The sequence below is a fragment of the Myxozyma melibiosi genome (genome assembly GCF_037950935.1).
Source record: "Myxozyma melibiosi strain Phaff 52-87 chromosome Unknown BZA70scaffold_1, whole genome shotgun sequence".
NCBI lineage: Eukaryota > Fungi > Ascomycota > Lipomycetes > Lipomycetales > Lipomycetaceae > Myxozyma > Myxozyma melibiosi.
In genome coordinates, this window is record NW_027042915.1 from 151941 (window position 1) to 173587 (window position 21647).

At 51.8% G+C, this 21647-nt stretch overlaps 9 protein-coding genes and 1 non-coding gene across 10 annotated transcripts; 5 read left to right on the top strand and 5 right to left on the bottom strand.

Annotated features, from left to right (window-relative positions):
- The first annotated feature begins 52 nt into the window (after positions 1–52).
- Positions 53–1138, top strand: BZA70DRAFT_270270 (mitochondrial ribosomal protein of the large subunit). Its single transcript, XM_064911276.1, has 2 exons — positions 53–877; positions 933–1138. Exons 1-2 carry the CDS (start codon positions 128–130, stop codon positions 1086–1088), a joined length of 906 nt encoding a protein of 301 aa, XP_064770077.1. The 5' UTR covers positions 53–127; the 3' UTR covers positions 1089–1138.
- BZA70DRAFT_270271 (SRP54-type protein) lies at positions 1139–2872 on the bottom strand. The gene is made up of 3 exons (XM_064911277.1): positions 2647–2872; positions 1499–2585; positions 1139–1438 (listed from the first exon to the last, which is right to left on the bottom strand). Exons 1-3 carry the CDS (start codon positions 2722–2724, stop codon positions 1254–1256), a joined length of 1350 nt encoding a protein of 449 aa, XP_064770078.1. The 5' UTR covers positions 2725–2872; the 3' UTR covers positions 1139–1253.
- A 49-nt stretch (positions 2873–2921) lies between these two features.
- On the top strand, positions 2922–4482 carry BZA70DRAFT_270273 (Scramblase-domain-containing protein). Its single transcript, XM_064911278.1, has 7 exons — positions 2922–3389; positions 3458–3481; positions 3534–3588; positions 3646–3737; positions 3797–3945; positions 4008–4304; positions 4374–4482. Exons 1-7 carry the CDS (start codon positions 3021–3023, stop codon positions 4396–4398), a joined length of 1011 nt encoding a protein of 336 aa, XP_064770079.1. The 5' UTR covers positions 2922–3020; the 3' UTR covers positions 4399–4482.
- A 72-nt stretch (positions 4483–4554) lies between these two features.
- BZA70DRAFT_270276 (uncharacterized protein) lies at positions 4555–6846 on the top strand. The gene is made up of 2 exons (XM_064911279.1): positions 4555–4682; positions 4745–6846. The coding sequence occupies exons 1-2, from the start codon at positions 4612–4614 to the stop codon at positions 6747–6749; spliced, it is 2076 nt and encodes a 691-aa protein (XP_064770080.1). The 5' UTR covers positions 4555–4611; the 3' UTR covers positions 6750–6846.
- A 215-nt stretch (positions 6847–7061) lies between these two features.
- On the top strand, positions 7062–12018 carry BZA70DRAFT_270279 (class II histone deacetylase complex subunits 2 and 3-domain-containing protein). Its single transcript, XM_064911280.1, has 5 exons — positions 7062–7650; positions 7800–7992; positions 8088–8789; positions 8840–10707; positions 10760–12018. Exons 1-5 carry the CDS (start codon positions 7336–7338, stop codon positions 11537–11539), a joined length of 3858 nt encoding a protein of 1285 aa, XP_064770081.1. The 5' UTR covers positions 7062–7335; the 3' UTR covers positions 11540–12018.
- Positions 12017–12693, top strand: BZA70DRAFT_270280 (uncharacterized protein). The gene has a single exon (XM_064911281.1). It carries the CDS (start codon positions 12111–12113, stop codon positions 12657–12659), a length of 549 nt encoding a protein of 182 aa, XP_064770082.1. The 5' UTR covers positions 12017–12110; the 3' UTR covers positions 12660–12693.
- On the bottom strand, positions 12694–14404 carry BZA70DRAFT_292448 (protein BTN1). Its single transcript, XM_064914378.1, has 2 exons — positions 13230–14404; positions 12694–13180 (listed from the first exon to the last, which is right to left on the bottom strand). The coding sequence occupies exons 1-2, from the start codon at positions 14215–14217 to the stop codon at positions 12813–12815; spliced, it is 1356 nt and encodes a 451-aa protein (XP_064770083.1). The 5' UTR covers positions 14218–14404; the 3' UTR covers positions 12694–12812.
- A 3-nt stretch (positions 14405–14407) lies between these two features.
- On the bottom strand, positions 14408–16735 carry BZA70DRAFT_292449 (uncharacterized protein). The gene is made up of 3 exons (XM_064914379.1): positions 16500–16735; positions 16272–16432; positions 14408–16198 (listed from the first exon to the last, which is right to left on the bottom strand). Exons 1-3 carry the CDS (start codon positions 16513–16515, stop codon positions 14552–14554), a joined length of 1824 nt encoding a protein of 607 aa, XP_064770084.1. The 5' UTR covers positions 16516–16735; the 3' UTR covers positions 14408–14551.
- A 575-nt stretch (positions 16736–17310) lies between these two features.
- Positions 17311–19311, bottom strand: BZA70DRAFT_252658 (uncharacterized protein). The gene is made up of 4 exons (XM_064910725.1): positions 19022–19311; positions 18712–18941; positions 18043–18650; positions 17311–17987 (listed from the first exon to the last, which is right to left on the bottom strand). The coding sequence occupies exons 1-4, from the start codon at positions 19059–19061 to the stop codon at positions 17342–17344; spliced, it is 1524 nt and encodes a 507-aa protein (XP_064770085.1). The 5' UTR covers positions 19062–19311; the 3' UTR covers positions 17311–17341.
- A 161-nt stretch (positions 19312–19472) lies between these two features.
- BZA70DRAFT_t25 lies at positions 19473–19546 on the bottom strand. The gene has a single exon. It is a non-coding gene; the product is annotated as a tRNA-Ile (tRNA).
- Between the last annotated feature and the right edge of the window lie 2101 nt (positions 19547–21647).

The following is a 21647-nucleotide window of genomic DNA, read 5'->3' on the forward strand; positions in this document are numbered from 1 at the left end:
GATTTGGCAAAAAATTCAGAGTCCCCCGACGCCGACTTACCGTCCGCTGCCAACTTCCCGAGTCCATTTGGCCTGAGTGCTTCCCTTTCCTCTTCTTCTCAATCAGTTTAATATTTTCCTCTTGAATATGATCATCCGGCGAGGACTCACATCAAGGCTCACGGCATTAGCTGCGCGGCCAATGCTGTACGCTGGACCTGCTCCTGCCGCTGCTGCGACGACCACTCCTGCTCTCGTCCGCTTCAAGTCCTCGAAACCGGCCAAGGGCGGCAACACTGCTCCTGTTGCCGGTTTCGTGCAGCGAGAAGCCGCGGCGAAGAAAGCCGACAAAGATAAGCGTTTGCGGGACCAGAAGCGCAAGATCGAGCTTCTACGCAGGCAAGCAAGGACAACCCGCATCACCCCCATCACCATGGGGATCGAAATGGCAGCCCGCTACCTGAGAGCCGCCGAGGTCGGAAGACCGGACGGCACGAACATGATCACGTTGATGGTTAAGCAGGTCAATCCGCTGCACTTCCAGGCGATCCGAGGAAGCGTCCGGCTGCCGAAAGCGCCTTCGCTCGAGCGGGTCGCGGTCTTTACCGATAACGAGGAGGAAGCTGCCGCGGCGTTGGCGAACGGCGCGACCTACGCGGGCGGCGCGGAACTTGTCGATAAGGTGCTCAAGGAGGAAATCACGTTTGAAAAGTCGTTTGCGACGCCGACGGCGCTGCCGTTGCTGCGGGGCGTGCAGAGAATACTCGGTCCGAAGGGTTTGATGCCCAACGAGCGACGAGGAACTGTCGGCACTGACATCGTCGGCTTTCTGCGTGCTTCCTCTGGCACGATGGATTTCAGAACCATTGAAGATATGCTTCAAGTGAATGTCGCCAGAGTAAGTTGCTGCTGTACTCTCCTTATATATACATACATGCTAACTCGTGACATAGACTACTTTCACCGACGAAGAAATCAAGCTGAATATCAAAGCTCTCATGGATGCCTACCGGCTTGCTGTCGTCAACCACGAGCAGCGGCATAAGCCTTTGATTCTTGAAGTCATGCTTACATCCACACACGGTCCCGCGGTTAATATTCTCGCTTAAAATAGAAAAAAGGAGCTCATTTAGTTGTATATACTGTAATATAAATGATGATTATAATTGATTACATTCATATTTCATGCGCAGACATCTCTTACGCTATAAAAAGAAACCAAACAGAGCCTCTAAATATACAAAACAAAACAACAAAACGATCTAACCAAAAACTCACGCGCGCAGTCTTTTCATTTTTGGTCTGGCTTTCTTGCCGCCGACTTGCTTGACCATCTTTGCCATTGTTCGTTGCTGCGATAAGAGCTGCTCGACTTCCACGACTGAGGTGCCGCTGCCTTTGGCGACGCGCGTGATTCGAGTCGGTTCTGCGACGAAGATTTTGCCGTCGCTGTCCAGTTCTGTTTAGTTATGCATAGTTAGTAGACTGTATATCAATAGAGTTGAAAAACAGGACACACCTTTCTCGGTCATCGAATCCATAATATACATCATCCGCTTGAATCTGTTGTCGCTCTCTTCCTCTCCAATCTGGCCCATCATCTGGCTCATTCCCGGAATCATACCCGCCATTTTCGATAACGGCCCCATCTTCATAATGTTACTCATCTGATCGCGCAGATCGCGAACGGTGAAAATTCCTTGCTCGATATGCTTCATCGTCTCCTTCTGGTCGAGGTTCAGCGTCTTGACGTGGTCGACCAATCCCTTCATATCGCCCATCCCAAGCAGCTTCGAAACAAACTGCTCGGGCGTGAATGGCTCAATGTCGTGGATATGCTCTCCCGTACCGATAAACACAATCGGCGTGTTTGTGGCCGCAACCGCAGAAATCGCACCACCGCCCTTGGCGTGACCGTCCATCTTTGTGAGGATGATTGCGCCGAAATCGGAGGACTCCTTGAACGCCTTGGACTGCGACTCGGCCGCCTGACCGATCGAGGCGTCGAGAACCATGATCGTCTGGTTTGGCTTGACCGTCTGCGAAATCTGCACCATCTCCGCAAACAGCTCGGTCTCCTGCCGATGTCGACCAGAGGTATCGACGATAATCAGATTGAACTTCTCCTGCTTGAAGCGAGCGACACCCTCCGCCGCAACAACGACGGGATCGGTCTCCGTGTACGAACCATAGTACGGGATCTTGGCCTTTATAGCGTTCTGCTTAAGCTGGTCAAACGCACCGGCACGGAACGTATCGGCGCAGACGAGGCCGACCTTGAACCCGCGCCGGTGATACCACAGCGCCAGCTTGGTGCACGAGGTAGTCTTACCCGCGCCCTGCAGACCGACAAACATAATCACGTTGCAGCGGTCCTTCCGCGGCTTGAACCCGCCGTCGCCTTTCTCGTCCACATGCGGATCGACGAGCGCGCAGAGTTCGTCGAAAATCGCCTTTTGCGCAATCCGTCGGCGGTTCACGTTCGGTCCGAGTTCTTTGAAATTGATTTTCTTCTTGATGTTGTTTCGAAGCGTCGCAACCAGTTTGATGTTCACATCCGACTCAAGCAAAGCCGAGCAGACTTCTCTGAGCATATTGTCGACCGCCTGCCGTAATAATTGCCATTAGCACTGTCCTTCTTCCTTCCTCGACGTAAGCAACACTCACCTTTTCATCAACCACATTCGACCGCGTCAGCTCCGACATCGCGGAGTTAATCCGCCGTCCCAAGTCAGCGAGAACCATGGCTAGATATTACAGATCCAGGTGAATGCAGTCTTCTATCTGTGTCTGTCCGGTTATCGCACTTTTGTCCGTTGCTCCACTCGTTGTCGATACCCAGCTCGAATTCATGAGTGGCACCTTGAAAAAGGACCAGGCAAGTCACGTGAAGGCATAGTAATGGATTATGTAATTTATGAACATCACGTGCATGACGTCCAGGAAGTCCTCGGATTCTTTCGTAGCCGCACAGGTTCAGTTGATGCTGATTCCGAGTATTCTGACGACTGTGCGCGTTTGGATTGAATTGAAGAAACAAAATGGCATTAAGAAGGGCGCTGGTTCCTGCCTTTGAAGGGCTCGGTGCTGTGAGGCGGGTGCCAATCCCTGCACTTGCTCGGCCTTCGTACACGCGACTATCGCCGGTCAGCACCGTCAAGTCTGTTACAAGTAGTAATCAGTTCAGCAGGTCATTTGCTTCGCGGGCGCAGATCGAGCGATCCCGGATGATGGGACGACGCAGAAGCCCGTCGAGCGCGAAACGGGGCGACGTCTACTATCCGCAGAGCGGCACCAGAGTCATCTACAACCACAACTCGGTGCTAACTCCTAGTGATCCGATTTCCACGATCCTCGAGCAGCCTGCGTTGGTTATCGAGCGACAGATTGAGTTTATGAATATATTCTTGGTATGTTTGCTGCTTTGGATCTCTTGTGGTCTGGAGTCTTGAAGTTGGACTAATCATGACTTGTGTAGGGCTTTGAACAAGCAAATAGATACGTATGTGATCCATCATCATTGGAGCACGTCAGTTTTGATCTAACTATCATAGCGTCTTATGGATATTCATGGCAATATACTGGGATACATCGAGGAGGTTGACTTTAGTGAGTAAACCTGAACAAGGACGATGATGCTGGTCAGAGTTTCTAACCTTCCAATAGGCTTCGCGAAGGCAATCATGCGACAAATTTACAGACTCCATAGACCATTCACCGTAGTCGTCTACGACGCTGAAATGAATCCAGTTCTGACTGTAAGAACAAATTCGTGTCTGATTTGACCAAGACTGCGCGCTGACGGCCCTGTATATAGCTGCAACGACCATTTGCTCTCATCAACTCCCGAGTACGGGTTTCGGTCCCTCCGACGATATACGACGACGAACCGAGAATTGTTGGAGAGTCACATCAGCGGTGGCATTTGTGGAGACGGCGATATAATCTGTTTACTAGCGAGGACGGGTATGCATATAATTTTTAACTTATTGTTTACTACTCTGATATATTCTAATCTATCTCTCCAGATCTGATAACTTTGACCAGTTTGCAGCCATCGATGCTCCGATCCTATCATTCCGCTTCGAACTACTGGACGAGCTAAATCGACTGATGGGCGTAGTCTCCCGCAACTGGGTCGGTCTCGGCCGCGAGCTCTTCACAGATACCGGTGTTTACATCCTGCAGATGGACGCGGCCGATGCGGGCGAGTCGCTTGTGACGAACGAGAAAGCCCCTGGGTTGACGCTTGATCAGCGGGCGGTTTTGTTGGCGACTGCGATTAGTATTGATTATGACTACTTTTCGCGGCATAGTACATCGGGGTATGTTGGTCTTGTTGTTTCAGTAGAGACTTATTAGTCGGCCAGGTTACTAACTATTTAATTATTTAGTGGTGGGTTCGTCAACTTTGAGTAGATATGTTAGTTTAATATAGAAGTCCTCATTAAATATATAAATCAGCGCATTGGTTATATTTGTAGGATTAAATTGTGCAAAAGAGGGTTTTCTGTTCAATTATTATTGCGCGCGTTGGGAGTTGGCCCAAATGTAAACAAATAAATAAACCCTCCGGCTCTGGTCTTCTATTCACACGGTCTTTACGCCATACTCACAGTCTACAGATTATAGATGTCCACAGAATCTTCTGACTCTTCCTTTTCTGGTCGTCTACCAGAAGAGCTCTTGCCAGAACTTGAACAGTAACATTCCTACTCGTCAGCCTTGCATTTAGATCTATTTCTGACCCTTTATCACTCTGTAGCCTGTCTCGATATCTCTGGATCATTTCTGTCTTTGCGTTACCTGATAGCCGCAACTTGTTACCAGATCTATGTGGTCCCTCGTATACTGGAACCCTGAGGGCATTGCTGACAAAGTTGAAGGGTGAACTCAGCGAGTGCGTTGCTCATATCGACGAGGCGGAAGATCCAGACGCCGAGCAGACGGATCTGTTCTCTAGGACGGCTGCTCGGCTTGTCGAGTCGGTTAATGTAGAGCGTAGCATGAGGATAGTTACTGCTCACGCACGCCACGTTCTACCTGCTAGTATATATGCCAACACCGACCCCGCTGACGACGTCGACGATCGCTCTGATCCGCCATTGCCTTTTCCGCCCAGAAGAGCACAACGGGAGAACTCTCTGAGAGGGTCTTTTCTGAGGAGTATTGACTCGCGAGTCCCTCATCCTGCCAGAGATCCGTTCACCGAAGCTTTACCGGAACCAGTCAATCCGTTTGATACAAATCCTCGACAGACCTGGAATCCCCTGTTTTCGTTACATTTTACTCGAAACACCGCTGCATACGATCAAAGCATATACCCTGCAGATGAAATGAATGTTATGTTTGACGATGGTGGGGAGGCTTTTGATTACAGACGTGACAGCAGAGCTGTTCCTGGACATCACCAGCGAACGATGCACGTCCCTGCTTCTGCCCCGAGAGATTGGAGAACTGCAAGCCTAGACAGTACTGTGAATCATGACGGCTGCAGATCCGACAATCCTGGTCCGTTCACATGGATTGGCAAAGTGTATGCCCAGCAAAGTGCGAGATATGAAAGCCCGAGGGCTCGATTTGATAATACTGTTGTGATCACAAAGTTCACGAGGCAGTTTGTGAGGTCGACGCTGGATGGCTCTCATTTCACGGTTGCAAATAAGATTTTTGAAGATCTTTTGCAGCAGATGATTATCGACAAGCTGAACGGTGGAGACGACGAATGCGTGATCTCGCATGACGACGTGCTTCTTAAATCGGAGAAGGTATTTGCGCCCGTGCTGTTTGATCTTAGGGCAGTTTCAAAACGTTTGGGCGCGGCTTTGAAGATTGATATGACGAACCCGCGCCGACTGGATCCGTACATCTTGACGTCGGATCTGGGAGAGGCGCTCGAAGTGTGTAGTCTTGATGGGACTGCAGACAATATCTTGATGCAATGCAGAGTAGCGAGGGCTGATGCGGAACAAATACTGTTTACGCGACATGCATCGTATATTCACGTTGCGAGCCGTGAAGGATTCTGCGGACAGGTATTCAATCTGAAGCCGAGAGTTTACGAGCCATTTTTTATCATGGATCCGCAAAAGGTGCACTGGAGTCTTGCGCCTGATATACCGTGGCTGGTATACAACAAACGTCAGGAGACATTTACAGGAATTGCGCCCAACTTTCAGCAAAAGACAGCTATCCAGACTAGTCTGATTGCGACTTATGTTTGGTACGGGGTGTACAGGGAGATTCAGCAATTTGTGGAGATTGTGATTGATTTGGGTCTAGACCCCGATTACGGAAGAATGGGGTTTATAAGTCTACGCACCTCATCGCAGGGAGAAAAGGCGGTGTATACAGCAACTCCAACCGCCGAGGAAGACAAATCAACAGACCAAGCGGACGTGACATCGAGTAGCATCCAGTCTTCTATGGGACCGCCTGTGGTATCGGTTCCGATGAGTCTCCCAAACGCTACGACTCAGATAGTTGCAGAGATTGTGCCGAGCTATGAAGCGTCGATGTCGTTTGCTAGATCGAGGATCACGGGTGATGATGGAGAGCCTTGCAACATTTTATCATCATTGACCTGGGAGCGTGTCAGGCCTGAGAATCCGGCAGGGAGGGGGAATGATCCGGCTGCTCGCGGAGATCAAACTCAGGGCATGAGCAGGGATATGGATATGGATATGGACTCGGATACCGGTTCAGATAGGGAGTTTGATTCTGTGGCGATGGCTTTTGCTGATGATTCAAATGCCGGTTCCTGCCAGTGACTGAGCTATTATACCCGCTTTACTGTGTTTTCTGTCAGACTGTTAAAAAGAAGAAGTGCTCGAGGAGTGTTCTGTTTACTGTATAGATAGCTATAACCATTCGCTTTATATTTAATTGAATCATACATCGATAAGCCCTTCTTTTAGGGTGCGTTTGATATCGTAGGGTTCCCTGACGCGTTTATGATTATGCTGGTGATCAACGCGCCGTAATGCTACTAGGTAATACTACGTACTCTCAGAACCATTATAACACTACTGGAAGTCATTAGCGGCCCGTGTTGTTTGATTAGATTCTACCACACTCGGGATTGCGGCCAGCTACTTGATCCTGTCAGTCCTGCACAAAGAGACTAAGCCGGTTCTTGAATTACTCAGGTTCATAGAGACAGATTGCTTTTATTATTTGATCTGCTTGGATAATTGGAATTATACCGAGTGGTGCAGCAACGCCCGTCTAGGAACTTCTCATCAGTTTACCGTCTCGCGTCTCCGAGCATCACACGCGGATCAACTTCGAGCATATCTGCAAACTCAGAGATTACGAGGGCATCTGGGGACTGACGCAGTGAGATATGCAGATATAATGGACTCAAATTCACAACACACGAGCTCGACGAGCTCAATCAGCAAGAGCAAATCGCGTCGAAAGAAGAGCAAGCGGAAATCTCTCGAGCACCGGGGTACCCACGTCCGCCTTCGCTCGAACGGCAGTCCTGCAGCAGCAACGGCAGAGTTCTCAAGTCAGGTAGCATCAGAGGTCGAGCTTGAAGGAGAATACTATCGCATTCACGAGATCTTGGACGAGAGGCCGTCGGCGAGTGATCCTGATACGAACGAGGTCCTGGTGGCCTGGGTCGGCGACGATCCTCAGACCGGCCAGCCCTACGAGCCAACCTGGGTAAGTCTACATTATCTCTACAGTTATCGTCTACTTCACGCACCAGCTCCGTCTACGTTGTCGACACACCCCATCCCGACCGGCTGCCGGTGACGATGCGAGGAGCTTGTTAGAAACTTACCCGGCCGTCCACTAATTGCCAGGGTTAGGTCCTCCGCAGTGACTGCACGCCCGACGTGCTGAAGGAGTGGGATCGGACAAAGCGCGCCAGATCCCGGATCCCAGATTCACAGTCCTCCTACCACGAAAGCGCATCCCAGGACTCGCCGGTTGTCGAACGCCAGCCGCCGCTTATTGTTTCAAACAAACGGAAGCGATTGAGCAAACAGACTGGTTCGAGTGGTGAGTCTCTGTCTTGTTTTACTTGCGCTGGAGCTGCACTGGCACTGCGTTCATCTTCCTGATCCCCTTTCTAACGACGTTTCTGACGTATTCAGCCCTTTCTACGAGCAACAAGTCTATATTCGATTTTTCCGGAAGCGAGGAAGAGGACCGAGTTGTTAAGCCTCCTAAGAAGACTACAAGGCTATCCCAGTCCACTCTCGACCACGCCCGCTCCGAATCTGGCCCTCGAGAAAGACGGCTACGATCACGCACCATCAGCAATAATCCCGACAACACAGCTCATACTACACCTCCTCCCCCCTCCCCCTCCCGATCTCTCAGGAAATCAAACCCCCCTCCGAGCTTGCCACCAGTCGTCACCACACCAAAGACTGTGATCAGACACATTCGACTTCGCACTTCTGCTGATACACCTGATCCCAGCCCACCCAGATCTGATCGTCCTGCTCCCTCCCCGGCACGCACACTCCGAAAGCGCAATTCTATTTCAATCCGACGAATAAATCTCAGAGGCCCGCTCGCAAAGAATCCTGATCCTGCCCAATCACAAGATCTTGAGCAGAAAGAGCAATCCCCAGCTAAATCTGCTTCTGCGTCACCACCACCAGCCCAAGCAGATCTTATAGTTCTTTCGGACCCGGAACAGGAAGCTGAGCCAGGATCGCCATCTCCGAACGAGGACAATCTTGCAGCTCCTGTCGATAGTCAGAATCGCGAGAAACAGTCGGTCTCTGATAGTGAAGCGCAAGAATCAACTGGTCCTTCGATCGATTCTTTACTAGATCCACTTAGAGGTAAGCATAATAGAATCTTGGAGTTGAGACAGGATGCTAACAATGTATAGAATCACTCGACCATACAGTACCAGGCACCAAGAGCGTCGACGATCAAGTACAGGTCCCATCATCGATCGCGCCCCAGGCCCCTGATCTCGAAGCACAACCGCAAGGCTCACAGTCCGAAGCTCCGGTTGGCAATTCACAAATCTCAGACTCTTTCCAGCGATCTTCTGAAATCCATCTAGTTGACTCCACAACACTTGACAAAGTTGAAGACTGGTTGTCGGCTACTCAATCGGAAAACGAATATCATTCAGAGGACAGAGAACATACAGCAGACCAGTCTATACCTATCCGACCGGATTCAGTAAGCACACGGAATATGGAGGGAATTGAAACAAGCAGCCAAGTTGAGGCCTCACAAGTGGAGGCCGAGGAGAATGTCGAATTTGTCAGTGCCACCCCAGAGGTTCCTTTAGAGGGAAAGGAGGCGGCAAAGGAGGGATCCACAGAGACTGCTGATGGCGCCCCGCATGCTTTGGCGGAAGGATTGGTTTCCAGAGTGATTCGACTACCTGATAATAGTGGGGCCGAGAAGGCAGTTTCGTTAAACAAATATTTGCTGCGCGAAGCAGAATACGCGGTTCCCATTGGATTCACAAAGTATCAACGGCACTTGTATGAGCAGGTGTTGATGCTGCATTCGAGCGAGATTATCCGATTTTGTGACTTCGGATCGAGTACAGCGGCGCAGAGGAAAGTGATGGGCAAGAGCATGATGCTCGTGCTGACAAGGGCGCTGCTCGCGTGCGTGCATCCGTTTTTGCTGGTCCCTGCTCTGCAACCTCGATCGGTTAGCGATAAGGATGAGTCGCGATACATTGTGAACTCTGGCTCTAAGCTGCAGATGATTGACAATATCGTTACGGTATTTAAGGACGCGGGACTTAAGGTTGCTATTATTGCGCGTGAAGGACAGGCTATGGATTTGATAATCAGCTATTTGGCGGGTAAGCGAGTCAAGTACGCCAAGCGAGAAGGCGAGATTGACAAGCCGGCGGATTCTCCTGAGGATTCAGATAGCGGAAGCGAGGTTGATGTCAACGAGCAGTACGAGAAGATCAACGTGATTGTGGTGCCTTCATCTGCGGTGGACGAGAATAACAAAAAGAAGAAGTTCAATCTGCCACGAGTTGATTTGGTGATTGCGGTTGATTTCAGTTTTGTCGCTTCAGAGCCTCAAGTATTGCAGCTGCGAGGAGTGGACGAAAACACCCAGAGTCTGACGGGCAAGCCTATTGTGCCCGTCTTACGATTCGTTCCTTCGCATTCGGCTGAGCATGCGCTGATCTGTGCGGCTGCGTTGAATGGCGGCGCGGAGACCGAGTTAGACGTCGACATGCTGTGCAGTGTGATGGCTACATTCACATTGATGCGTTCGTCAGCTGGCGAACTTTCAGAGAATCTGAAGCAGGAGTTGGCCGAGCTTCCGTCTAAACTCCCACAGTGGCTGGCCACTACGGCAGGTACCCGACCTCCGCCGGTGTCGATTCTGTTTCCGCATGATAGTATACCGTTGACGGAGGACGAGGCCTCACAGTTTACGATCCGCGAGATTCCGCCGGATTATGACAACGATGCGCTGTCGTTATTGTCAGAGTCTACGATGGCGTCCGAGCTTCTGAATGTGCTGGAGGCGGATAACAATCCACCACTGATCTTACAAATGTCGCGCACGATCGGACATACGCTCAAGTTAATCCGAAGAGCCGACGCGGCGGTGAGAAAGGATCCGTTACAGGAGCAGCACGAGCAGCACGAACTTGCGGCGCAAGACATTGAGATGGTGGATAATGGTCCAGATATTGCCGAAGAGAGGAATGAGGACGAATACGAAAAGCTATCGGTGATTGAGAAAGAGAAGCTGATTAATGTAAGTTGTTTTGATATCTGCTGCTGAAACTACGGCTACTGACACTCAATAGGACCTGAATGATCAACTAATGGCGGCACGGATAAATATTAAATCGCTGGAATCCCAGCTTTTCAGTTTCAAAGATCACCACATGCGACTGCTGGAGAGATTCGAGGACACGGACCGGATAATGCAGTCTGTGCAGGAAGAGAAGACTGCTACCGAGAAACGAGCGGAGGAAGCGAATGCACGGATCGCAAGAGCAGAAGATGAGAAAACAAGATTGAAAACCGAGCTGGAGAAGTTGAAGGAGAAGCTAAAGGCGTCTGAGCAAGCGCTTCTGGACGGGCCGCCTCCGTTGGCAGAGCTTCAGCGGTTACGGACAAAGACGGAGCAGTTGGAGGACGAGATCCGGAAGCTTAATCACAAGCTGAAGAGCCGCGACGACGACATGCGGTACATGAGAGAGGAGTTTGAGAAGGCCAAGAAGGCTGGCGACGACGCGGTGGTCGAGCTCGAGACAGTGACGGCACAGAACGAAGCGCTGAAGAAGCGGATTGAAGACGATGTGCGGGCGCTGAAAGCAGAGCGGTCAGACGAGGAGATCAAGGCGAAGGACGCGAAGATCAAGGAGCTGAACTCGCGCGTGCTGGCGCTGGAGGAAAATATAAAGACGCTGCAGATCGATAAGCAGAGCGGGCGCGGACGGTACGGCGTGCGGTCGTCGAGCGTGCCGAGGAGAGGACTGAGTCCTGCCGCGCGGTCGCGGGGGTCGTCGCCCGCGTCCGGGGGCGCTACGTCGGCGTCGACGCCTACGTCGCACCCGCTGCAGCATGTTCGCGGGGCGTAGCGTAAGCGCAGACTGTTGTTTGGTTGGGACTTGGTTTGGGTGCGAGTAATAGTTTTGTATTTGTAGGCCGAATAACGATATTCAGAGCAAGTAGATTCGACAGCGGAAGCCAAAAGAGGAAAGTATAAACAGAGCCTAACCCTAAGACAACAATCGATATCGTCATCGGTCTGCCGCCGCCGCCGCACAGCATCATCGGCAGGTGTGGTTTTGGAGATAGTTTAGTTTGCAGAGCGAAGTTTTTGCCAGCAAGATCTACGGACAAGAACACGTGCGGAGCAGGGCTGAAGAACGGAGGATATCGGATTACTGCTGCTGGGTTGGTGCGAATAAGAGGTTTGGCGCTGGCAGGAACGCGAGCGACGACGGCGATAGGAAAAAATAGCAGAGAACTTACAACAGAAAGTCCGACGACGACGACCACGATACTAAAGCAAGAGCAACAACAACAACATCAAGAAGAAGAAGAAGAAGAAGAAGAAGAAGAAGAAGAAGAAGAAGAAGAAGAAGAAGAAGAAGAAGAAGAAGAAGAAGAAGAAGAAGAAGAAGAAGAAGAAGAAGAAGAAGAAGAATGACAGGAGCAGTCTACACACAGCACCAAATCGAGTCCTGGTACTCGGCCTTCAACAGCGCGCTCTGTCTGCCCGCGCCCTCCAAGACCGCGATCTTCCCCGAGAAAGCAGAGTACGACGTGACCGAGTTTGACGAGATTGTGCGCAACGCGGTGGCTGGCACGGGAAACGAGATTCTGATGACTGTCTGCGCGGTGATGGATTCCACGCGCGCGATAGGCTGCGTGTATATCAGCGAGCCGGCAAGGCCCGCGGGATCCGACGCCGCGGAGGAGCACTGGTCTGCGCTGGCGAAGATGGTGGTGGGGGCGGCGCGGGATCATAATTTCTCAGAGACGAGGAGTATTTCGTTGTTGGAGGAGAAGCTTGCGGGCGCGCATGATTTGCAAAAGCTGGGGTTTCTTTTGCCGCGGTTGCAGAGCGATATCAATAATTTCTTGACCGGGAGGGTCGAGAGTAGTCATAGTGTTGCGAGCGAGCAGGAGAAGCTGTTGGAGAAGAAAGTGCTGGATGGGGATGAAGAGGTGGAGGACGAGGAGGAGATATGAACGGATTTTAATGTAATAAATGTAATAATGAAATATCTAATTATTAAATCAATCTACATAGCAGCATCTACACAAAAGCATCTTCCAAGCGCCACTAGTCAAAACAAACACCAAAGATGCAACAACAACAACAACGACAATTAAAAAAAAAGCTCAAGTCATCCCACAATAAGGTCTTCCATGCGCCTTTTGGTAATTACACAAAAACGTCTCGAGATAAAGACAGATCGTGCCCGCGACGACGATGCCGCCCGAATCCGAGACCCCGACGGCGCCCATCGCGAACTCGCGCTCTTCGAGCGGCACGGTCTCGGAGACGAGGAGGAAGGTGTTGACGTAGGATGCGCCGCCGAGGAGGCCTTCGTAGAAGACGAGGAGCATGATTAGGTAGACGTTGGGGATTATGACGTACATCGATTGGATGATGAGGATGACGACGTTGATTAGTTGGAGGATTGCTGGGATGTATAGTCTGCGGACGCGAACGAACGCCGACGAAGAGCGGGAGATGAATACTCCGACTAGAAAAGTTAGCACAAGCTCACAAGTCATACACAACAAAGAACATACGTTGATAAAGCGAGCCATAGGTAACATAAGCATCGCGATACTCCTCAAACGGCATCTCCTCGATCGGAAACAGCAAGGTAGGCGAGATCCCCTGGTTGATGATATACTCCCCGATATACACCAACATCAAAGGCAGCATATACGGCACAAACAGCGGCGCAAGCCGCTGCAGCGTCTGCCCCGACGAGTCCACCATCTGGTTCCACGAGGGCATCGTGCGCGGGAAACTGATCCGGCTGCGGATCGAGCCGCGGTCAGAGTCCTCTGGCGCAGCAGCAGCAGCAATCACAGACTCCTCGTCGTCGGTGCCGAGAGGGGTGTATCGAGCCGTGCGCGGGGCGAACGAGCTCGACTGCGATGCCAGGAGCGGATCTGGCGCGGGCATGATGCTGTAGTACGCCACGAAGAAAATCAGCGGGAGCAAACTCGAGGCAAAGATCGTGCCGCGGATGGACAGGCGAAGCCAGGTGGTCGCGACGAGATACAAGAAGCTACCCGCGAGCCCCGCGCCGCCCGTGCCGGAGCTGAACGCGAGCATCGAGATTGGGTCGTAGAAATGCGTGAGCTGGAGAAACGTGAGCTCGCCGAGACCGGAGGACATCGACGCCAGCACGACGCCAAACAGGCGCGTCGGAATCGAGCTCGCGAGCGCGACGCACTGCATGCCGACCAGCGACAGCGCGACGAGCATCCACACGCGCACGCCGTAGGGTATCAGATGGACAAAGAACGGCGCCGTGAGCTTGACGAAGAACGAAGGCATCACGTCCGCGAGCAGCACGACTCCCTTCGGCACCTCCGCGCCTACTAAGTCCACGGCCGCAGACAGAATAATCACATAGAGCACGTTGTTGATCAGCCCGTAGATCCAAAACGTGGAGAATAACCGCCATCGCGGGTGCGTCGCCTTCGAGCTCGTGGCGGCCCTCGACCGCGCCCGCAGCTCGTCAGGACTGTCTTCGGCCTCCTCGAACGTTGTAGGAGTCATACCGCGCAGCGTGCCTGACTTTGTAGATGCAGCTGGTCTTACTCGAGCGGTTGCTGTCGGCAAGTTGGATGTAATTGCGGTAAATAACAGTCTGATAGTCCACACAAGAGCGCGAGTGGAGTCTGTAGAATCCCAGCAGGCAACCACGCACGTGACCGTTATCTACGTCTCCGCCATACAAACACTTCTCGACCAGTTCTACTCTGAAATGATATTTTGATACTATTAATCTACTTACTAGATAGGAATACATACAAGAACAGACCTTTTTTTAAGCCAATACATAAACACAAGCACTAAACACCCAAAAACACCAAACACTGATTACATCCGACTAATTATACAACCGTCTGTCCAACTCCCGCAAGACAGACGCGACACTCGCAACCTCAACCTGTCCACCTTTCGTGCTCAGCTTTCCCACCAGCGACGGCAGCTCAACGGCTTTGAACCCCTTGTGCCTCGACAGCGTCTGGTACGCAGCCGAGCAAGGAATGAACGCCGAGTCCTGCACACTCGCCTTCTTCCCTCCGCAGCAGCCACCGGGCTGGTTGCAGTTCCCGCAGCCGCCGCCTTCGCTGCCGGATTTCGAGGCTAGCGAGGTACAGAACAGCGTCTGCATCGGGTCCCGCTGACAACTCTCGCATGTTCCGGGCGCAAACTGCTGCGCGACTGCGCCGTTCGTGCCGGTCATGTCGGAGATAGGCTCGGGGTGTAAAGTCACGAGCTTGTGCTTTGACGTCTGTCGAATGAGCTCGGAGTGCGGGTCGTTGCGGAGTGGAGGGAGGGTGGTGTTCATGTCGTCGTCTGTCATGCCGTTCATCATCTGGCCCTGGTTTTGGCTTTGGTTTCGATCTTCCATCTCGCGAGCTTCGGCATCGGCAGCCTCGGCACACAGACAAGGCGTACCGGACGAGCAGAATCCGCAGGGGTCAATCTTCCGGGGCCCGGATTTCGACGATCGGTCAGAGGACGAAAAGTAATTGTCAGAAACGCTATAGTCGCTGTTGTGTCGGTGCTGGTGCTGCTCAGGTGGTTGGTTGTATACATTCTGAGCCTGCTGTGGACGACGGTTGATTTTCGCGGTAGTAAAGGCGTGCGTAAAGTCCATTTCCGTATCATCCTCGTCATCTCGCCGTATCCTCTTATTAGGGTGTTCAGGGGCGGGAGCAGGAGCGGCAGGAGACGGAGCAGCAGAGGTGTGAGCGCGCTTGGGGAAGATGTCGGTGGCGGGCTTGATGCCAATGTCGGAGCACATGCAGTTACCATCAGACTGGCAAAGACCGCACGAGTCAGACTTGGGAGATTCCTCGGATGTGTGCAGGGGAGAGGGATGGTTCGAGCCATGGGCGATCGATATCGACGAGCGATGGTTGGCGTAGGCGGGTGGGGAGGAGCCTTTAGGGGAAGAGTATTTTTGCTTCGAGGCTCGCCGTAAGGGCACGGACTGGCCGTACAAGCCTTGCGTAGCGGATGGGGACGTGTACTGGTATTGTTGTGATGAAGGAGACGAGATAGTTGTGCCGGTTGTAGAAGCAGGGGAAGCGGTAGCAGCAGGGTCGACAGGCAGCCGTTCTTCGAGCGCACGGTCGAGCATGTCTTGGCTGTAATTTTGCTCGTTACCAGGTGATGGAGCTGGAGACACGAGGTTATGAGCGGGCTGCTGAGCCATAGCCATAGGAGCGCCTTGCATCCCAGCAGCGGCAGCGGCAGCCTGCTGGGCCTGGAACTGCTTGAACAGCTCGACCTGCTGCTTTAATTCGTCGGTGACGGACTTGAGTTGCTGGTTCTCGGCCGCGATGCGAAGAAGGGTATTTGTCAGGTTCTGTTCTTTGTCTTCTTTTTCTTGCTCGAGGTCGTGCAGACGCTCCTCTAGTTCGACAACACGCGCCGCCCGCCGTTCACGGAATGCTCGCTGGGCAGCCCGGTTTTGAGCCTTGCGTTTGGTAGGGGGAGTCTCTGTTGAAGGTTTCCTGCCGGGCTATTCCGAGAGATGTTAGTGTCTAGAGCGCACCGCCGACATATACAGCTAAGAGAAGGAGGAGGGGAGATACCTTTGGTCGGGGAGGAAGAACCCATTCTTTCGACGGACGGATGCAGGAAACGCCGGCGGAGTCCTCTGGACTTTCCGGTTTGATGCGGGGAGCAATAGCCGGAGCAGGCGCGGGAGCGATGTAAGGCTGCGGGGCGATATTTGCCGCCGGCTGGATGGCGACTGTGGGTGGAAGGAGAGGTTAGTAGTTGTGATGACACTGCAGATGATGAGTTGTTGAGAGACGTACTGGGGGTAGAGGGCATGGCTGGTGGCGGAAGCGGATCTAGAGACTGGGTCTAGACTGGCGTGGAAAAGAGAGGATGGAGGTTCAGGACGCGGTCTGCTCGGCGGCGAGGACGGTGAAGTGGAAAGAAGACGACAACAGGAAGTAAAAGAGCAGGAGGAGGAAGATGAGGAAGAAAGAAGGAGGAGAGGAGAGCAGCGAAGCAGAGCAGCTTAGCTGGAGGAGGGGCCAGAAGGAGGAAGAGACTTGGCCAGACTCCGGTCTTCGATGAGCAGAGCGCGGTCCAGACGAAGCCTGAGTCACGTGGTGGAGGTTCAGCATAAGTGGGATGAGAGAGTGGGGTTGGAGCCCTAATGCAGCAAAGTTTAGTGCTTCCGAGTGCCGAAGTCGGCCATGATTTAATCCCGGAGCAGATCAGCACAGGTCCGGAGTATTTCAGCAATAAAAAGCTGCTCAGAAGCAGCTTCTCCGGCTGCTTCAGAGCTCTTCAAGCAACTGGAGAAGGGCTCGCGGGCCTCGAACTGGACCCGGAGGTCAGATCAGGCGCCTAGATCCGAGTCACGACAAGAGTTGCCGTTTTGGGACTTATCTGATCTTCCTCTGCTCCGCTTTCTGCCTCTCTTTGTTTAAGCCCGTTTCTGCCGCTGATTCTGACTAATTCTCTGAGCTTTTATTCCCTGCGCGGCAGCCAATCACGGCCCGTTCACAAATCTGCTCACAATCAAAGTTATCAGATCCTGTAACTCGTAAACTCTAATTCCCACCGCGCTGCCTCGACCGGCCGCCGGTGGACGATGATCTCTTTCTAGTAAGACTGCTATGACTACTTCTATTCTATCTTCTATCTACCCGCTCTTGCTCATCTCTGCCACCGCCTCCAAAACCTCCTCCTCCGTATACCCCTCCGGCCCAGCAACTACCTTCCCAAACTTACTAAAATCAGGCTCATCCTCGTCCGCCTCCAGCTCCCCCTCAAAATACCCCTCCCGGCGCAGCTCGTCGAGATCAACCGCCAGTCTATCCTTGTCCACCAGACACTTTGTAAACGCCGTCTTCAGCTTCCCTGCGCCCTTCCGTATCGTGCGCTCGCTAGCCGGCCACCGCCGCGGGAAGTACCCTTTCTTTTCCTCCGGATCAACCAGCTTGCAGAGCGCGTACACCCATTCGCAGAAATCAGCGTCTAGTGGATACATCCAGTCGTGGAACGACGACGAGTTACCCACCTCCTGGAACCGCTTCCAGACATAGTGCTCCATGATCGCCTTGGGCGGTAACCCCAGTCGACCGGACCACACGCGGGCTATATAGCACGCTTGCGCTTGCGATACTCGAAACGGCAGAACAAACCGTAGAGTTCCAAGTAGTGCTAGAGTCGGGTCTTGGGTGTAGATAAAGTGTAAATACAGACTGTGAACAAAAGCGCCATCTGTAATCAAAGGGTGGTCGCTCTTGTTGATCTCTGAGAGAAACGGCAGAGTCCGCAGATATCCACTAGAGAAAGTATTAGTACATTCTATCTTGCATCCACGGAAATCAACCCACTCACGTTGCATATATAACCGCATCGATATCCGTCAACACCTGTCCGTCCGCAACCACAATACTCCCATCAGGCTTATACTCCACAACCTCGCCAATCTCAGCAATCCGGCTGTCCGGCTCTCCCGGCGCAGTCGACTCGCTCCTAACAGACTTGTATATCTGCTTCCCCGTAACCAGCACAAGCTGATTCGCGATATCAGTCCCGCTCGCCGCGTTTCCGACCACCAACACCGTCTTACCGATGTACTCGTCCGGCTTTCGAAACGCCTTTGCATGCGTCACCCGACCGGGGAAGTTCTTGCTGTACTCTTCCAATCCCTTGACTTTTGGTATGAACGGAACATTAAAGTACCCTGACGCCACCACTACCGCATCAAACTTCTCTTTCTGCTCAATTGAAGATCCAGCGTCGACGTAGGTGATTATCCATTCACCATCGACTTTCCGAACATCCACAACATTCGTGTTGTATCTGATCAGACTCTGGATCCCCTCTTGATCAGCAAAGGTCTGTAGAAAATCCGCGACATGTTGTCGAAACAGAAATAGCGTTCCTTCTCTTTTGAATGCTGGGTTGAGATACATCATAATTTCTCCCGGAACGTTCGTGGTCTTCAATTTACCGTTAACGCCGAATCCTCTCGCAAAACAATTCAAAAACTGATATACTCACCAAACTATCATACGCAGCAGTAGGCCACCCAACCACCTTCCCCTCCCCATCCTTCGCCGGCGCGAACTGCGCCTCCGTGTCCAACGACGGCACCGTTATCTCTTTATCAGTGAAATCATTGTAATTCCACAACCCGCCTGCCACCGCATTCCGCTCGAATATCTTGATCTCGTCAAAAGCTTGCTCTTCTACCAACGCCTTGGCTGCTGCTAGTCCACTTGCCCCGGCACCTGTGTGAAGCTGTTAGTCCTGGTCTGCTGGTGTTCGGCGAATAACCGACTATAACAGAGAATAATCGAGTACAACTCACCAATGACAGCAACTCTTTTGATCTTCGTCGGCTCAGACATCTCTATATTCACAGTCCTTCAATCTCTTCCAACCCTGTACTCTTCAAGAAAAAGCACACTGTATTCTTCAAGAAAAAAGCACACAGCGGGGCAATTGACGGGTTTAAACACAATTAAAACTTCCCAGGAACAAATCCCAGCACGCCAATATCCGACAGAATCGCGTGTTGGCCGCCGGAGTTTAAGTTCTTTGAGTGGACCGTGCCGGATAAGCCGCGCAGAGGAGCGCATGGGCCGCTCATCGTCTCAGCCGTTATAAGATGTCTTGTTTCTTATATATATATCTGAGAATAGGGACGATGTCAAATAATGCTTTAAAAAAACTAGAGCTTTTGTAGATAACTGTGCAGTAAAAAAGCAATAGTAAGAAATAAGAAATAAAAAATAAAAAAAATTGTTAATGATTGGAGTTGGTCTTATGCGGGATCGAACCGCAGATCCTCGCGTTATTAGCACGATGCCTTAACCAACTGGGCCATAAGACCAATCATGTCTTTTTCAAGCGTCTGGTTTATTATAAACCCATGAATATTGAAGATTGTTGGATCTTGATACTTGTTTATATGGAGGTAAATCTGGACAACTGAGCTGGATTAAGACATCCGGTTCTATTAATTGAAACATATTTGGATTACATTTGTCTACTATGAAAACTCTGCATCATGAGTGCTACGTGCGACTATCTGTCGCAGGAGCTTGACTCGGGTATAGTGCGATTCTCTGGAGAAATATATAAACCGCCGATTCCTCCCTTGTTCTTGCTTATCTGAATCTATCTAGCATGGTGATTCTCTACTGATTAAAAGTTCATTAGCTTAACCGGAAGTGGGCGGGTTTGCGTGCGAAGTTTGCAATCGCAGAAACCCAGGAGGAGAGGGACTTTATATATCGTCAAATTAACTCGGTTCGTGCAACTAAGATGGAGATCGTCAGGCAGTCCAAGAAAGACTAGACTTAAGTTAGTCTCGGATAAAGACAACTCTGCTGCAACTTGCTAGGCTTTACAACGATGTGCTCTTCTCATTATTTCATTATTAGTACATGTCCCATCTCAAAACTGTCTCTCAATATTACCAAAGCTTTGCATTTCCTCTGAACTTCAAAAACTCATGTAAGTGGCGAGTCTGAGTCTGTTTGACTAGGACGCTGGTCTCTAACCCGTAGTAGAATGGAAACCCTACAGAGTAAGAATTACTCTCAGCCAAATCAAGAGACCCCAGAATTTCAGACACGCGCCCGCCCGCCCTGAAATCCGCACTTTTAAGTAGCGCTCCCGCCTCTCTCCTCCCTTCTTTTTCCTTCCCACACCACTTTTTTGGATCTTTGATCCCCCCCTCTCTTACTACCATCAGTCTGATCTATTTCCCAGCAATAGATCGATATGTCTTCCTTCGGCTCTCTCTCTCGACGGCAAAAACATCGGGCGTGGGATCAGAGTTTTCTGATCCGCTTCCTCTTTCGCATGCGTGGTACTTCGTGGAGATCCCAGTGAGCGGCCTATTCTGTGCTGGTAGCATTCTCAGAGGGTAGCTTATACCGCAGAGGTAGCATTCCCGGAGAGTAGCCTATACCGTTCCAAGAAGCATTTCAGAGAGTGGCATATACCTCGTTGGTGGCATTCTTGTAATGGGAATAGCATACACCGCACCAGGTAGCTTTCTCCGAAGTGACTTCTATTGGTTCAGGCTGCATTCTCTCGAGAGTAGCCTATACCCAGGTAGCATTCTCTGAGGGTAGCCTATACCGCACCAGGTAGGATCAGCCTTCTGTGGCAGTTCTTCACGAGAGGTGTGAGCGTATCTCGTGCCGGCCCACTTCCCAATAGTGGGCGTCGTGCCACGCATGCGAGAAAGGTAGGGGAGAAGCTAACTCGAACCAAGCGGTCTGGTAAACGATCCGCATGCGCAGATACCGGGTGAGTGCGCTCAAAGGAACTGCAATACCGTTGTCGGCCGGGTCCCTCTGCGTGGTCGACCCGTACGCGCCACGATCCTGCCTGCCAGGGTTGGCGTGGTTGGTCAGGGCGACCAATCTGGTGAGCTTCTTCTCTAGCCAGGTTGCTCATCGGATTTAAAACGTCTTCGTTGTCGCGTCTCTGAACAAATGCGCTGGTAAGTCGCGCCGTCGCACGGGAACCCCGAGGCGACGGTAGTCGAAGAGAGTCCGCACGACCAAGCGGTTCAAGCGCAACGTTGACAAGCCACCAATACGGAGGCAGTCTACGACTGTCTTTTGGGTGAAGCCGGGTTTTAGTGGGTATGGCGATTTCGAGAGAGTCGCAGAGTCCCACATAACTCTTGGGCAGGACTTCATAGTCTTGTTCAAGAGTATGCGTAATGCATTCTTCCCGGCCCTGGCACCAGTCACTTCCGCGCTCTTACTGTTTCTGTTTTTCTGTAGCTGCTTTTCTGCATCTGTGCTGCTGTGCTGCTGTGCTGCTGTGCTGCTGTGCTGCTGTGCTGCTGTGCTGCTGTGCTGCTGTGCTGCTGTGCTGCTGTGCTGCTGTGCTGCTGTGCTGCTGTGCTGCTGTGCTGCTGTGCTGCTGTGCTGCTGTGCTGCTGTGCTGCTGTACTTCTGTACTGCTGT